The 15,875-nt window shown below is 35.2% G+C and overlaps 3 protein-coding genes across 3 annotated transcripts in view; all 3 read left to right on the top strand.

Moving 5' to 3' along the window:
* Nucleotides 1–1,400: 1,400 nt before the first annotated feature.
* Nucleotides 1,401–5,514, top strand: LOC111397382 (putative E3 ubiquitin-protein ligase LIN). The gene is made up of 11 exons (XM_023024281.1): nt 1,401–1,658; nt 1,747–2,004; nt 2,186–2,495; nt 2,571–2,695; nt 2,780–2,899; nt 3,040–3,171; nt 3,731–3,853; nt 3,928–4,038; nt 4,484–4,627; nt 4,726–4,977; nt 5,185–5,514. Exons 1-11 carry the CDS (start codon nt 1,416–1,418, stop codon nt 5,200–5,202), a joined length of 1,836 nt encoding a protein of 611 aa, XP_022880049.1. The 5' UTR covers nt 1,401–1,415; the 3' UTR covers nt 5,203–5,514.
* Nucleotides 5,515–6,109: 595 nt separating this feature from the next.
* LOC111397383 (BRISC and BRCA1-A complex member 2) lies at nt 6,110–12,038 on the top strand. The gene is made up of 13 exons (XM_023024282.1): nt 6,110–6,302; nt 6,419–6,506; nt 6,597–6,783; nt 6,875–6,965; nt 7,909–7,944; nt 8,052–8,150; nt 8,833–8,954; nt 9,073–9,121; nt 9,259–9,348; nt 9,437–9,490; nt 11,039–11,104; nt 11,529–11,626; nt 11,704–12,038. Exons 1-13 carry the CDS (start codon nt 6,225–6,227, stop codon nt 11,771–11,773), a joined length of 1,128 nt encoding a protein of 375 aa, XP_022880050.1. The 5' UTR covers nt 6,110–6,224; the 3' UTR covers nt 11,774–12,038.
* Nucleotides 12,039–13,978: 1,940 nt separating this feature from the next.
* LOC111397384 (tubulin beta-1 chain) overlaps nt 13,979–15,875 on the top strand; it is a 4,661-nt gene continuing 2,764 nt past the window's right edge. Inside the window, exon 1 of the mRNA XM_023024284.1 lies at nt 13,979–14,585. Within this exon, the coding sequence (XP_022880052.1) occupies nt 14,177–14,585 (409 nt within the window). The 5' untranslated portion in view covers nt 13,979–14,176. The remainder of the gene's footprint in view (nt 14,586–15,875) is intronic.

Genomic DNA, 15,875 nt, shown 5'->3' on the forward strand with positions numbered 1-15,875 from the left:
TTTACCATGAAACTATAATCCCTTCGTCAATATGATCTGATCAATTATGAGATATGAAAGTGTGTCAATCTCGATTATCGATCATATCTTTCATTCTACTATTAAATCAATATTAGTTGAAAACTCATTTTCGACTTATGCCCCTGTTTGACCCTCATTTTTGATAATGAAAATAGGAGGAATAGTGTTTTGTTGAAAAAATGAGTGGTTGAAAAAGAAGGAATTTTTTTTTTATTTACGTGTAATATTATTTTATAAAAGATTGTGTGGTTGAAAATAGGAAAAAGAAAAATAGAATGTAATGGAAAGTAATTTAATGGGGGCCAAACAGGGGCTATGTGTATACTTTGGCCAAGAATTTCGTTATTGATTTAATTGAACGAAATGCAGATCACAATCTCTTACTATCTAAGAGTGACGAATCCTCTATTGGTCATTCACAATCTTTATATGGTTCTTGACATACCCGAACGATACAGTATTAGCGGCCCTTGGTAGAGCAACATCCAATACCGTCAAAGCATGACTGTTCTCATACAAGGCACTATGATGACCTCAAGTCATAGGACCAATTCCATTACCGAACGTTAGAGATTAACCACTGACACTCAGATAGTTATCCATGTGGAATTTCTTAACGGGTCTCCAATGTTTTGTTCTATAATAAAACATCCACGTGTTCATTTAAGTATCACCACACTTTAACTCGTGAGATCAGCTACTTACTTCACAAGTAAGAAATGTCACACGTGATGGTCTACCTGTAATAACGATATCCGTATCTCGTTATTACTTACGGCCACGGATTATTCAAGACTCAATCATACGTAATTTGTATCTCACAATCACAACTCCTCGTGATTAACAAATTACTTAAACTTGGATCTTTGGACTCTATTATTTAAAATTATTTATCACAAAATTAATTTAAATAAATAGTAGATCTTGCCAAACTTAAATACATTAAACATATTAAAAGTGTTTACAACCTAAATCGATTGGATCTAGGGCATAACACTTACATGCTAACCCTGAAGTGATGCAAGCTCAATAGCTTTAGCTTGGGCCTTTGGTCTGATCAAGGCTCATTTTCCTAATTAAAGCTCTTTTCTCTAGACCTTTGACTTGGTTTATTGTTTCACTGTAGTGAGAAGTATTCTTGACATGTCGATCGGTGGACCCTCCTTTTGTGTAATAATATCTGCATGGCTTTGAGAAATTATGAGCTTTAGTTTTGAAGTGGGTCAGGGACCAGACCTGTCAGGTTTGAATTTTGTTGGCTCCCATTTACATGATATAAATCTTTAAAAATTTGTCTTTGGTTTATCCTATAGATATTGCACAGCAACAAATCTTTGAGCTTGTTCTCAACTACTGTTGCGAAATATACAAGAATAAGAATATTAATGTGAATCATGAAACCATTTTTTCTTTTTTCTTTTTTTATAAATTTTACAGTTCTTCCTATTTCAGTAATACTAATAATAAGCACACTCATTTCTCTGTCACGCAGTAGAACATTGAGCAACCATATTCTGCAGATAATTAAAGATGAAGGGGCATTTAATACAATGCATGCACTTCTAGTCTATTTACAAATGTCTCCAATGAAGCAGAAACCTGCCGTTGCCACCCTTCTTCTCCAGCTTGATCTGTTGGTTAGTATTCTTCATCATCATGAATGTTACTAAAAGACCACATGTCCCCTCTATACCATGTGATTTGGTTAATTTTTTGTTTCATTAGGTCGTTCCTCGGAAGATGAGCATCTACAGGGAAGAAGCCATGGAAGCACTGCTAGAAGCACTTCAGAGAAGAGACTTCCCATCTTCTCAAGTTATGTCTCTACATGCCCTATCATCTATTTCGGGGCATTTGAGTACCTCAGGGAAGTCCTGCATGGAAGCTTTGTTGCTAAAGACAGCAGGGTTTGATCAACCCTATAATGCCTTGATGAAAGGGGAAGAAATTAAAAGAAACGAAACAGAAGTTACTGATAACACGGTATAGAGTTCTGTAGTTTCGGGTTTTTTATTAATTGTTAACAACTTTTTCCCCCTATTTATTGTGAAGTCCATTTAAGCTAGGTAAAGGTATCTAGGCCTACTTACTGACACTTGAATTGATTGTTAAAAGCTTTATTTGTTTTCCGCATGTATTTTAACTTTTGAATTCATGTGAATAGAAAGAAGAAGAGAAAGCAGCAAGGTCTTGGGAAAAAAGAGTAGCCTTTGTGCTTTCTAACCATGAGAAAGGGGCGATTTTTAAAGCTCTAGAGGAATGTTTTAAGAGCAATTCGGTAGAGATAGCAAAATCTTGCGTTCTTGTGGCCACCTGGCTTGTGCACATGCTCTACAGTTTTCCTGATTGTGGTGTCAGGGAAACTGCTCGTAAATCCTTGCTTGATAAGTTCATCAATGTGCTACAGTCATCAAGGAACTTGGAGGAGAAGATTTTGGCAGCCCTTGCTTTGAGAGGATTTGTTAGCGAACCAGGTACATTTGGTTCCTTGAGCTGATAGTTGTGCATTTTTTCGGTTAGAAACTAACGTTTATGGTCCACGTTATAAGATGGACTCAATGAAGTTGGGGTGTATACCAAATCTATTTGGAAAATCTTAAGGAAGCTTAAGAAGAGTTCCACAGCAGCCAGTGATATATTGAAAGCTTTGATGAACTTACCATGTGTTGATGCTGTGAGTGTGGTGTATACATTCTTAAATCTTTATTGCATTTCAAGGAAAAGCATATTTGTGTAACTTTAATTGGATAAAATGCAGGCAGAGTTGTGGTCCTGCACTGAAGGCCCGGAGTTAGATGTGTCCATGAATGGCGAAGTTCTCTCAATGGTTCCTATAAGAAGCCGCTTGATAAGCAGCCATTCTGATGGAACCATAAAAGTACGGACACGAGAATATTATTGACCACGATTCACAACTCTCTAGTACTTGTTACTTGTATACTAGGTGCTATCTAATCTTTACATCTACTGGAGACTTCTTTCCTAATTTATCTTCAAGACTTTCCCCCCTCTATTCAGGTGTGGGATGCCAGAAGGAGAGTTCCCCGATTGATTCAGGAAGTTCGTGAACACTCAAAAGCTGTCACATGCCTTTATGTTCCTCCTCCATGTGACAAATTGTACAGTGGATCTTTGGACAAAACTATCCGAGTAAGTCCACATTTTATACTTCTGCGATATATAAATATTCAACCATGTTTACAAGTCAAAAGGAATGTATCCATAAACGGAACAAAACTGATGATAGCTCGAAGATTTGCAAAAGGCTCACTGAATCCCTCTAAATGCTTGCTTGACACAATACTAGATGGGGATACACAGTACAACAAACAAGATTTTAGCTTATTTTCATACTGTCCAAAACTATCTAATCCTCCCTCGCAAACATGCCATAAATGTATATTGTGATGCATCATCCTACATGCTAGTATTTATCTACTTCAAGGCAAAGTAAGTGGTTTCTTGTAATTTTCTTCTCAGTAAGTGGTTTCTTGTAATTTTCTTCTCAGTAAGTGGTTTCTTGTAATTTTCTTCTCAGTAAGTGGTTTCTTGTAATTTTCTTCTCAGTAAGTGGTTTCTTGTAATTTTCTTCTCAGTAAGTGGTTTCTTGTAATTTTCTTCTCAGTAAGTGGTTTCTTGTAATTTTCTTCTCAGTAAGTGGTTTCTTGTAATTTTCTTCTCATTCTTTTGCATTGACCTTAATCGATAGGTATGGTCAATCAAACAAGAGGAAATCCATTGCATTCGAGTTCATGATGTAAAAGAGATAGTCCACGAGTTGATAGCTAATGACAAAGTCGCATGCTTTTCATCTCAAGGAACTGGAGTTAAGGTTGGTACTCTAAACTCTCTTGATAACTTGGACGTCGATAAAATTCTGATATTGTAAACATCAAAATCTTGCAGGTCTATAATTGGTCAGGAGCTCCAAAACATGTTAACTTCAACAAAAATGTTAAGTGCCTAGCCTTGACAGATGATAAACTCTACTGCGGTTGCTCTGGTTATAGTATCCAGGTAACACATATTATATGGTGAGAAGAAATTAATCTTAACCGCCACAAAAATGTTGCATTCTATGAGAATGTTTGGTTAACTTGAAAAGTTTACTTTTAAGTGTTAAAAAAAATATATATATATATTATTTAATGGTCAAAATTGAATACATGCAATTTACTCTATTAATAATACGGTAAAAGTTACTTGTCAAATTAACATTTTTATTTTATTCTTATTTTTTAGAAGGCAAGAAAAAGTAACGTATCCAACTTGAAGCAGTAGTTATTAACAAGTGCTATTACCTCTCTTTTTTAAAAATGTCAATAGCCAAACATGCTCTTAGTTTCCCTTTGCCAGGTATTCTGCTAATGCACATAGTTTTTGAAGGGAATATGTTGATAATAGTGGAAATAGATGCTTAAAATAATCTTTACTGTACTGAGAATTTGGAAATTGATGACAGGAGGTGGATTTAAGAAATCTTGCTTCAACTACATTCTGTTCTGGTGCAAAAAAATTGCTAGGGAAACAAACAATATACTCTTTACAAATTTACAACGGCCTTTTATTTGCTGGTGGTTCACTAGTTGATGGTATAGCAGGCAAGGTATGAACTCCTAGTTATCTCATTTTTATTGCCAAAACTCGCAATCAATTTCTGAATGAACTAACTTTTCCCCGACTATAATAACTCGCACGCGTAAGGTATTCTCACTCTCCAGCAAGGCGGTTATAGGATCATTGTCAACTGGTTTTGACATTCAACGGATGGCTGTAAACAGTGACTTCCTATTTACGTCTACAAAGTGTGGAATAATAGAAGTGTGGTTAAAAGAAAGGGTGACCAAGATTGCTTACATTAAAACGGGATGTGTGGGAAATGCAAAAGTTTTGTCCTTGGCTACAGACTTTGAAGGACAGAGGCTTTTTGCTGGATCCTCTGATGGAAAACTCCAGGTAATACACTATTCTTTTGAGAATTTGACAACAACATTACGAAGTTAGGATTGGAGTGTGCCTAGTATAAACCAGTGTGCACTTTTCTTGGCTTCGTATTTCTTTCTGTTTATTAGTGTGATCCTAATTGTGATTAGGCTTAATTGCAAATGGCTAGTCTTTTTAGCATTTGGTGTTCGATCATTTTCTTCCACTTAACGATTGCAGGTTTGGAATCTGGACTAGAACATTTACTTGTCATGTTGTAAATGGCATTAAAGTTTCCTCCTCGATGGTTCCCAGTCGGTTTTTGAATCAATTCGGGAGTAAGGGATCATGTAGCTCGTGTTTCAGAACATTTTCTAGCTCAATGGCGTCTGTGTTAGTTATGGATCATATTTCTGCAAGGCAAAAGCAATCTGCGATGATTTTATTATTATTATTATTTTTTTTTCTCTCTTTTTCACTTTTGTAATGTAGCAGAAAAAATTATTGAATCAACTGATCGATCACGTTCATTAACCGCAAAGGGATACCATTTAGTTGTGCCGACTGGAACTTTTGTTTCAAAAAAATAGGATTGTTTCCATTTTGACACAAATTAAGAAAATGTAATTAATATAATTGAAAATATAGTTTTTTCCCCCTATTATAACCCTACATTAAATAATTGTTTAAATATGATTAATTTATATTTGTTGATAACAAAGTACATTAAATAAAGACATTAGAAACCTAAAAAGTGATCTATAATTTGGACCGACAAAAAAGGAATTCAAACATATCTTTATAATTAACCTTTTAATCTTTACAATGATACCAATAACTTACCCGATGATTGAGAAATATTGCACGAAAATAAGCCATAAGAGGTGATTGGCATGAATTAGATTTATTAAATTTATTTTTGTGCAATCATTTTTATCTCGTTATTACGACCTCATTGTGGAATGATTTTGCATTACAAAGACAAAGTGCTTCTTAAGCACTTCAAAACGGGATGTAGAATCTTTCCTAACGTTTGAAATTATAATTGAAAATTGCCCCCGACTAGCTCGATGAAATGAGCTAATTGCAATTTTTTTTTTCTAATCATTTTGGATTACTTTAATTACAGGGAAAGTGGATCTTAATTATTCTAAAGCCCGTGAATATATTATAACCCGGAGGCCGAATACTTCCCTCCTTTTGCCCCCAAATATATACTCCAGATTGGTAGTTTTCTACACTTTAACAGTGTTTTAGTAATCCCCCAAAACACAGCAACTATGGCGATCGACACCGTACCGCCGCTCATCGCTGCACAGCTAAATTATCTCATCAACCACTCCTCTTTTCCCATCAAGGTAGATGCTCATCACCTCTTGAAATCATGTACATGTATTCGCGAACACTGTCATAAACTCAAGGTTATTTTGGATAGGAGGATTGCTAATTTTGTTTAATAAATATGATGTTGCAGGTGGATCAAATGTGGTCTGGCTGCAAAAACCCTAGCCTGCTTGATCGATTCACTTTAGTCATCCCCTTTTGCCTTGACTATATCAAATGTCAGAATAATTTACAGATTGTGTTCTTTAATGTTTTTGTTGTGGTTGAAATTTTTAATTGTTTACTGTTATCGGGAAACTGAAATGTAGGGGATGTGATATACAACGCTGTATATCCATTGGCGGCTCCGGATATAATATTTGGGCCTGAAGATGAAAGTTTTTCGCCGTATAATGGGCTCAACGAAGCTGTGGACTCAAAATCTTCTAAAAATGGTTTGGCTGATTGGAACAGCAAGGACCCCAGTCGGCTGTTGCGTCTTATTATTGAGCTCAGGTTAGGGTTTTTTACAATATAATTTCTGTATAACATGGAAAACTTTACTGCGTTGTGAGTTTTGGGGTCTTTGATTCATTATGTATTCAAGGGATGCATACACGACATACCAGAAGAAACGTGTTGGAGATGTTGATGATGATAGATTGAAGTTCGAACTCAGCACTATGCTTTCAAGAGAGGTTAGTGTTAAATGAGTTTCCATCTCTGGATTAAAAAAGCTTGAGCGTTGTGCATTTTCTTTGCATTTCCAGGTGTGTAAGGTGATCCCTTTCTTGCTCGAGTGTAGTTTTATTTAACTCTTTCTCTATCATTTGAGGCTTATACTAAGGTGTGCTAAAAATGCAATTTGGAATTCTTACACAACACTTCCATCATTCAATGCTGATGAGAAACTTGGCAATGTGAAGATTGAATAGTTACAATACAGACAATATGATAATGCATACAGCCTGATATTGTAACGATAGATTGTGCATACAACTGGTCTTGTATTTAGGCATCAGAGATGTTACTTTGATTGTTATTTGGTAGTGTAAATTATTGAAGTTGTCATACATAATTAATGTCAATTTTGCATGCCCTGTTTTCAGCATAAAATTTCATCTTTCAAATATTTTAGAAGTTCGAATCGAGCAAAAAAGTGGGACCTTTATATATAAGTTTTTTTTACAATGTTTGGTTGTGTGTTGAGATCAGTAGGTTGATGAAAGAATCATATACCTCTTTTGTTTGAGGAGTTATATGTGTTTATCTTTAGAGCTTGATCTCAATCAGTTGATAATTAGTTTTTGGTTTCCCATGTTCTGTGAAATGCGTGTTAGGAGGTGCAAGTAGGTCTAAACCCATGCAGGGAGATACGATCTAGTTTACATGGGCCTTATTTCACTTATGGTTGACATCATATATGTTGAAGTTTCTCTCTCCATTTACTTTGGTAGGAATATATGCAACTAGAATTGACCCTTGGATGCTTGCATGTTATATGCACCTCAGTCCTCGTTTTTGCGTTTTGGATGTATGTGTCTTTTCATAATTTTTGACTTCAAAGAAAATGCTTCTCTTGTTGACTTGAATTTTGCATGAGGCCTAGAAAACTGTTTGAAGTTCTTCGTATTTTCTCAGGGAATTGAAATGTGTACGAGTTCAGGCATTGACAAGGTAATTTAGGATGACCGACAATTTTTCATCATGCCATGGACCACTGTTGTATGTTTCTATGTAAGTTAACTCTCTTGGTGGTCGCTGTGCCATTAATTGTTGTGTAGTCAGAAGAGGTCAGATTTGCAGTACCTTTATTGGAGATGGATATAAATAAATTGGTTCCTGGGTCCACCTGGAAACGTCCGCAAAAGATATACTTACAGGTTAGTTTGTCTGAAGGTTCTGGACCTTTTGGCCCTTTAAATATAGATTAAATTATAAGTAGATGAAAAGACTAATATCATGTGTTTGCGTCACCTCACTTTTTGTGTCCTTCTTTACTGGTCATCTTTACTTGTTCTCTGCATTCAGTTGATAAAGGCTCCCCCTGCTGCACACACACATGCATGATGTTGTAGGATATCAGTGTAAACAATCCAATTTACCTGGTATCAGGAAGCTATGATTTCCACAATCAATTGAAAAGGACCTAATAATTCTGTTCTGTATATCAGGGAAAAGGTTTTATTAGTAACATTTTTTATTTGCCTTTTGAATTCGGAGTGAGAAAGGGCTGAATCTTTATAGATTGTGGTGGAAAGGCCACTTTGTTGCTTACAATACCCCATCACATATTTTGGTTGTTTGCAAAGAGTTTTATTAGTACTTGTTGTGAGACATCTTTTGAATAAATTCAAATCCTACTCTCCATCACTTAAAATAAATTGAAATTCTCCACCGCTTAAATAATATGTTCTCATTTACTAAACAATTGAAATATAAACTCCAGAAACAATTGTTTTAGTGTTACTTTGTGATAATCCACCATTTTCACCTCAAGCCTTTCAAAAGTATCAATGGGTCATTTTTAAACTTATTGTTTCACCAAATTAAATATGCCTGTAGGTTATATTTCCAGTTGGTAAAAGGTCACCTTCAGCCCCACGCTTGAAATTGGTGTCTCCCACTGAATTGAAAGCTCTATTTTCTATTGATGATTTTAAACTTCCTCCTTGGTTAGAGGGGATGTAAGTTTGTGATCTCTTACTGTAAATCTTTTCAATATACTCTTGACTGTCTCCTTTCTGAAGGTTCAGTCTTTTTTGTTGTCAAGTCTCAAATTTGCCTTTCCTTTTCCCTCTACAGGTGCATGGCTGAATATCTTCCAACTTTAGAGGAGATGCTGCAAGCACAGGTTTGCCGCATTCTATAAAAAGTTTATCTTTCAACTTGACATGATTTTGTCTTCTAAGTAAATTATAACCACAATAACGCTCATTGGATTGATTGGTCCCACTTTTTACTGTAATATTTTCTATTGTTTCTCGACAGATTATAGATGCAGTCTCATCAATCGAAGTAAGAAGAAAGTTTATAATGGTTTTGGAGCCTCTGTTTGGAAGACCATTGGAAGCTGATCCGGTTTGGCTTCATTAACTTCAAATAATTGACTGCTAATTGCTATATTGGTTGATAAAGAGAGATGCTAATCCCTTGCTCTAATTTCCAGGTCTTCTGCAGAAAGGCGACTTTCTTGGCTAATTCTGGGGTGTTCACTTTTCTAGTAGGACATTCTTGAGCACTTCATGTATCTTTGCTTTCACATATTTATTGCATCTAATGAAAGTGTTGCCCAATGGATAATATTTTGGATAACATGGAAATGGCTCAATAACTTTTGTAAATTAAGTTTTTATTTACTTCCTTTTAGTCTTGTTCTGCTTCTCTGTTCAGAGTTGTGCATTTGAATTATGTTTAAGCAACTTTTCTTGTTCCTAGCTTAATCATATAAATTTTAAGTCTTACTGAGTTACCTTTACACCTCCAAAAATTTCCCTCTTCTCTCACCATGAAACGTTGAATCAAAAGTTGCCATTTTCTGCCTGATATCTACAGAAGTGTAAATTTCTTGATCAAGGATGCGATCAAAAGGTTGGCATGTTTATGTTGATGGTTTGAAGATGAGATTGTTGTAGAGAATTAGTGAGTTGGGGGACGAGACGACATTGACGCTTGTTAACAACATTTATGTACTGGATCTCTTGCCGTTTGTCTGGGAGTTTAAAGTAGAATAGAACTAGATCGATGGAGTGGCAAAAATGAATGTGTATACCTGACTAATAGTTTATTGGAGTAAGGTTTAACTTATTATTTTGTTACCTGGGAGTTCCATGGGAAGTTATCCTATTTCAAGGTAAAACATCAATAGCAAGGAAGGATTAGATAGCCTGGACACTAAGAAGAGAAAGAGAGGCTAAAATCTTATTCATTTAATACTGCTTACCAATCATGGATTAATGGTATAAAGTGACCTTCTTTGGTGTTTAATCATCTACAATTTTTTTTTTTTTTGTAGTAGTTGGAGAACAATTCATAGCAAGTTAACGAGGGATCATCTTTACCTGGATCCTTATATGGATGTTAATTCATTCATGGTTTGAAAGAACACTTTCTATGGCAGGAAATACTGCAGAGAATATTTTTTCAAAAATTTTGTTGATTTGTCACCAGGAAATATAGATCTGGTGTACTGCACCAGGATGGCAACTATGTCCCTGTTTGTTTAGATATTAAACTTTAATTTGTATCTATTTTCCATATTTCAAAATATTCTTTCCAATGTTCGTATTTTTCTAAGTGTTCAGCTTTAGGTATTTGAAATGTTCTTCAGTTGGTTAGCCAGACCGTATCTCCCCCATAAACCCCACCATATATAAAATATATAAATAAAAATAGAAAGTAAATAAATTAATAAAGAAATCAAAATATTATTATTATTATTATTTAAAAAAAAAAGGAATAAAGAAAAGGAATGGCAAACCTGATGTTTGACTGTCTATTTTACTTCGTGTGCCAAAAAAATTGCCTGCATGAGACTTTGATAATGGAAGAACATTCTCATTGGTATGACTTGCCTTTTCTATTGTCATTGAGGATTCTCTTAAGTGATAAATAATTGTCAAGATTAGGTAGCTATTCTCATACTATTTAGTTACTCTTCTTTTGTATGTTGATCGTTCTCTTCTTTGGAAACCATTGTTTTCCAGGGTGTCCTGTTCCTTGTTTTTGTCATTTTATTACCTTTAACTCTTACTCAGAGCATTTTTTTTAGGTGCATATTTCCATTCCTCTTCAATTTCCAAAGCAGAAACCAACTTTGATACTCCAGAGTTCACAGGTGAATTATCTTTCTTTCTAATTAGGATGGTAACACCTTTACAAGGCTCATTATATATGTCAAGAGCATGTTTGGCCAAGTTCAAAAACAAGTAAAACTCTTACTTTTTATTTCTAAATATGTTCAGATATTGTCAAACTGAGCAACTTGCTCATATCCAACTTTGACCAATAAAAAATTATTTCTTTTGAAACTTAGTTGCCTCACTTTTTATGCTTAAATCAGTAATATGTTGTGGTCCCATCGTTTCATATCAGTTTGTGATTAAGATGGTAGGAAGCACCATCACTCAATCTCTCACTCTGCAAAACTGTAGTAGCTATGAACCTTAGTTATTTTGCGAAACAGTTTCCTGATAAACCCAGTCAATGTCAATCCCTGTGGTTAAACAGATATATAATGAAATTACTATGTATGGATGTAGCATTTTATTTCCCATGGTGCACCAGTGAAGTCACCTATTTTGACCGATTATCCGTGGAGTCCCAGATGGGAAATCTCAGAAATGGCTGGGAGGATCTAGTAAGTACTACCTCGTTTTTTCATCAAAAGATTTCACAATCTCGTGGTCCACACATAATATTTTTGTTCTACGACAGTGATTTTCTAGTGGATGAATGCTTGAACTTCAAGAAGTTCTGCAATGAGAGTATGGTTCTGCTGCGATAGGGAAGGTTTCAACCTTAGAAGAATCCTCCATGAAATGCATTTATCTGCATATCTGATTGATTCTTCACATGTATTTGAGATTTGTTGTACGTATTAGATGTGTGTATTTTCTGTAGAGAGGAAAAGAAAACGAAGGCTTTTCTTTGTCAAGTAAGCAAAAAATTGTGCTCCTGATTGTTTTAAGAACAGTGCTTCCTGAATTTAAATTATTGAAGTGTCATTTGCTTGGGGTTCAAAATGAGAAGTCAATCCTAGCTTTGGTGTACGTTGATGTTGACAAATTGTTAAAAAATAGTCGAGTTGCTTCTTTTTTGCAAGGAAAACGTACTCATTTTGAGTTAAGATTGTTATTTTATCACATAAGTAATTATAAGCTTAGCCAAACATCACTATCTGAGGTTGGGATCATCTATAGCACTCATATGGTTAGGCTACCATACAGGAATTTAATTCAAATTAGAGAATATGAAAATGAAACAGAACATAGGATTGTTTGATTCATGGTATTTTTAAAATATATTTTTTACTCTCTTCTTTTTAATCATACATTATTCAATAAAATGATATTGCACTTCAGTCTAAATTTTTTTCTTATTTTTTGATTGTACATTTTTGATCAATCTATTGTTATGAAATGCATTCTTAGCTTAAAGTTAAGGATCAAACAGGCTCATAGTAAAATTAGGATTATGGTGGTTGTATACCATGCTTGTACAGTCCTCTCACACAATGGTGGGCCTCCTCGTGTGAATGTAGAATGGTGTACAACAAGCATGGTTGGTAAAATAAATAGATTCATGATTTCCTGCCTCATTCGGAGCTAGGCAAGGCGGCAAGGACATGATGGGAAATTTTGCAATCAATGTCCCTACGAACTATGAATGGTGGGCCCCCTCATGTGTGAGGGGGCTGTACACCATGCTGTACAACAAGCATGGTTGGTAAAATAAATAGATTCGTGATTTCCTGCCTCATTCGGAGCTAGGCAAGGCGGCAAGGACATGATGGAAAATTTTGCAATTTTAGTCCCTACGAACTATGAACAATCCACTTCATTAAGCATGATCATTATTTGTAAAAAACAATGTTTTGAATATTGATTTTTAGAAGAATGGGTAACTAAAAAGTAGGAAATTTGCGAATTTATGTGGAAAATACTTTATTGTATTAATATATGATTGAAAATGAATATATTGAAAAAAAAAATGATTTTCAAATAATGATTGTCAGTTAGGCCTAATTTTGATGATAAAGTAAGTTCATGTTCGAGCTCCATTTTATTCAAAATGTATTTTTTCTCTTCTTTTCAATTACATATTCTCTAATAAAGTAATATGTAACATAAATTCATTTTTTTTTGGTTAATCATACATTTTTCAAAAAAAATAAATTACAAGTGAATTGTCCAAATGATCACTGAACTTTATAAAAAATTTTCAAGGAGTCACTAAATTTTAAAAATTACTTAAATGGTCACTGAATTTTGCAAAAAATTTTCACGGAGTCACTAAATTTAGTAATATCGTGAAAATTTTTCGCAAAGTTCAATGACCATTTAGGTGATTTTTAAAGTTCAGTGATCTTGTATAAACCTTTTATAAAGTTCAGTGACCATTTAGGTGATTTTTAAAATTCAATAACCCCTTGAAAACTTTTTGCAAAATTCAGTGGCTTTTTGGACAATTCACTCAAAAAATTACTATTTTGAAATAGAATCATGCTATTTGTACAAAATAGATTGACAAACTATATATTGACAACATCTAGATCAATAATTTAAAAACAGTTTTTGTGCTTCACAATATATCTTTCCCCAAAATTTTATTTTATTATTATATTTTTTTCCCCCAAAATGAAACATAAATATTTAGCCCCTGTTTATTTCTCATTTCTGGGAGAATGAAAATGAGAATGAGAATGAAAAATATAGCCATTACGAATTCTACATAATTCAAATTTAATGACTTGATGTGATAGATAACGATCATATTTTTTATTTTAATGAGAAAAGAATGAAACCATACGGGCTTATTGTAAGTTTTGATAAAAACATATTTTATCTAATCGTGGGCAGACGTGCTCCGCCGTTTGGCGCAGTGGATTGGATAGAGGGTTCAAAGCGCCAAAACGCGCGCATGCACCAACCGATAGACCACGCGATGTCTCCAATTTCTCTCAGGCACACCCCGCACACAATTCTCTCCAGTTTCTCCCAACGACTTTTGTTACAAAAATCATTGAAGGATCAAACAACTTAAAAACTGTACGAATTGGAGAGAATTGCGGGCCTCTTCAAATATCTCCCTCCCATGATTCTTGCTTGCTGTTAACATTTCCAATAACTGCCCATACAAATATCAATATTATTCACAAACAACCAAAACCCACAAAAACACACTCAAAATGAGAGAAATCTTGCACATTCAGGGAGGCCAATGCGGGAACCAAATTGGGTCGAAATTCTGGGAAGTAATCTGTGATGAGCACGGGATTGATCCGACAGGTAGGTACAAGGGTGAGTCTGGTGACGGTTCGTTCGATCTTCAGTTGGAGAGGATCAATGTGTATTACAATGAGGCCTCAGGCGGAAGGTATGTTCCGCGGGCTGTTCTAATGGATCTCGAGCCTGGGACAATGGATTCCATCAGATCTGGCCCGTATGGGCAGATCTTCCGGCCGGATAATTTTGTTTTTGGGCAGTCTGGGGCGGGAAATAATTGGGCAAAGGGGCATTATACGGAAGGCGCTGAGTTGATTGATGCCGTTCTTGATGTTGTGCGGAAAGAGGCGGAAAATTGTGACTGCTTGCAAGGTTGATGCTATTCTTCCATTTTCGTTTTACATTTTTGTTCTAATAGATATATTGTACTATGTATATCCATGCATGTTAGAGTTTTAAAGAAATGCTGTGAATATGTCTACAACTTAGTTTTTGTGTTTTTATCTGTTGCATTACCTAGATATTGAACGGGTTATCTGCCTTCTATGTTGTTTTGGTTTTCAGATTTGATTTAGGCATGGATTTTGGAGATCTATGGTTTTCAGACGTCCTTGGTGTTTGCGAATCTTTAAATTTAAGTGAATTGGTTAATTTTCGTCTTGATCATGGTTTTCTATTAGAAATAATCACTTTTAATTGATCTGAAAATAAATATTTTGATTCGCATTTTTGCCGTTTCTTCTAATCATGTATGGAAATTTCTCATCTTAAACCTTGTTTGAACAAGTAAAAATAAGTTGCCACTTTTTTCAGTGATTATACTTAAAATGTCGAAAAATTATGAGTGACTGCGTGCTAAGAGGTGCTGGGCTTTTAGATAATATGCATGGTTGATGGATCCTTTTTGTTTGAGAAGCAGAGAAAGTAACTCCTCTCAAAGTCTTACTTTTAGAACTCACATTTGTCATTCAGTGGATCTACCTTTTTGAAATTTTGTTTATATTTATTTTTTGTGGGCCCTTTATCCAAATTGGAGACACTTGACATCATACTCCTTGTTCTTGAGTAATGCTCAGCTTAATTTATTTGATCCGTAATTATTACAGCTGTTCTATAGCACAGACAGCAGTTTTTTTTTCCTCCCCTTGCCAAATAATGATGAATTACTTGTTTAGAGGGGTAATTTGTCCTGGCCCAGCACAGGCATGGCCGTGATATGTGGCGGTCCAATATAAAAGCTTGACTGTTGCTGGTGGTAGGGACATATTTGTTTTAGGGATATCATCAAAACTTTCCTACTTTTCTTCAGAAAGTTAAAAAATACCCCATCTACAATGTGTTCAAAAATACATATTTTTCCTCAAAAGTGAATATTTGTAATTTCTTCGCGTTACCTGCGGTTGCAAAAGGGGTGGTGGCAGCAAGGTGGAGGAAGAATAGGTTGTGGTAAAAGATGGTGACAGCGGCAATGGTGGTATAAGAGGTGTTGGCGGTGGCTCAGATGGTGGCAGCTATGCAAAGGGGGTGGTGGTAACACATAGATCTGTGATGGTGGCTATTTAAGGTGACAACGATGCAAAAATTAAGGTGGTGGTTGGTGGAGATCTTGGGTGATTCATTTGTTGTGGCGGCGGCAAGGGGTTGGGGGGGGGGGGGGTTTTG

The sequence above is a fragment of the Olea europaea genome, chromosome 7 (assembly GCF_002742605.1).
Source record: "Olea europaea var. sylvestris chromosome 7, O_europaea_v1, whole genome shotgun sequence".
NCBI lineage: Eukaryota > Viridiplantae > Streptophyta > Magnoliopsida > Lamiales > Oleaceae > Olea > Olea europaea.

Excerpts from the sequence above, each read along its gene's own strand:
- LOC111397382 (XM_023024281.1), top strand. The coding sequence starts at position 1,416 with ATGAAACCATTTTTTCTTTTTTCTTTTTTTATAAATTTTACAGTTCTT. Across the intron at positions 2,900-3,039 it reads ATTCTGATGGAACCATAAAA|GTGTGGGATGCCAGAAGGAG; the intron begins GTACGGACACGA and ends CCCTCTATTCAG. Across the intron at positions 4,039-4,483 it reads GCTCTGGTTATAGTATCCAG|GAGGTGGATTTAAGAAATCT; the intron begins GTAACACATATT and ends AATTGATGACAG.
- LOC111397383 (XM_023024282.1), top strand. The coding sequence starts at position 6,225 with ATGGCGATCGACACCGTACCGCCGCTCATCGCTGCACAGCTAAATTAT. Across the intron at positions 9,491-11,038 it reads CTGGGGTGTTCACTTTTCTA|GTGCATATTTCCATTCCTCT; the intron begins GTAGGACATTCT and ends CATTTTTTTTAG. Across the intron at positions 11,627-11,703 it reads GAAATGGCTGGGAGGATCTA|TGATTTTCTAGTGGATGAAT; the intron begins GTAAGTACTACC and ends GTTCTACGACAG.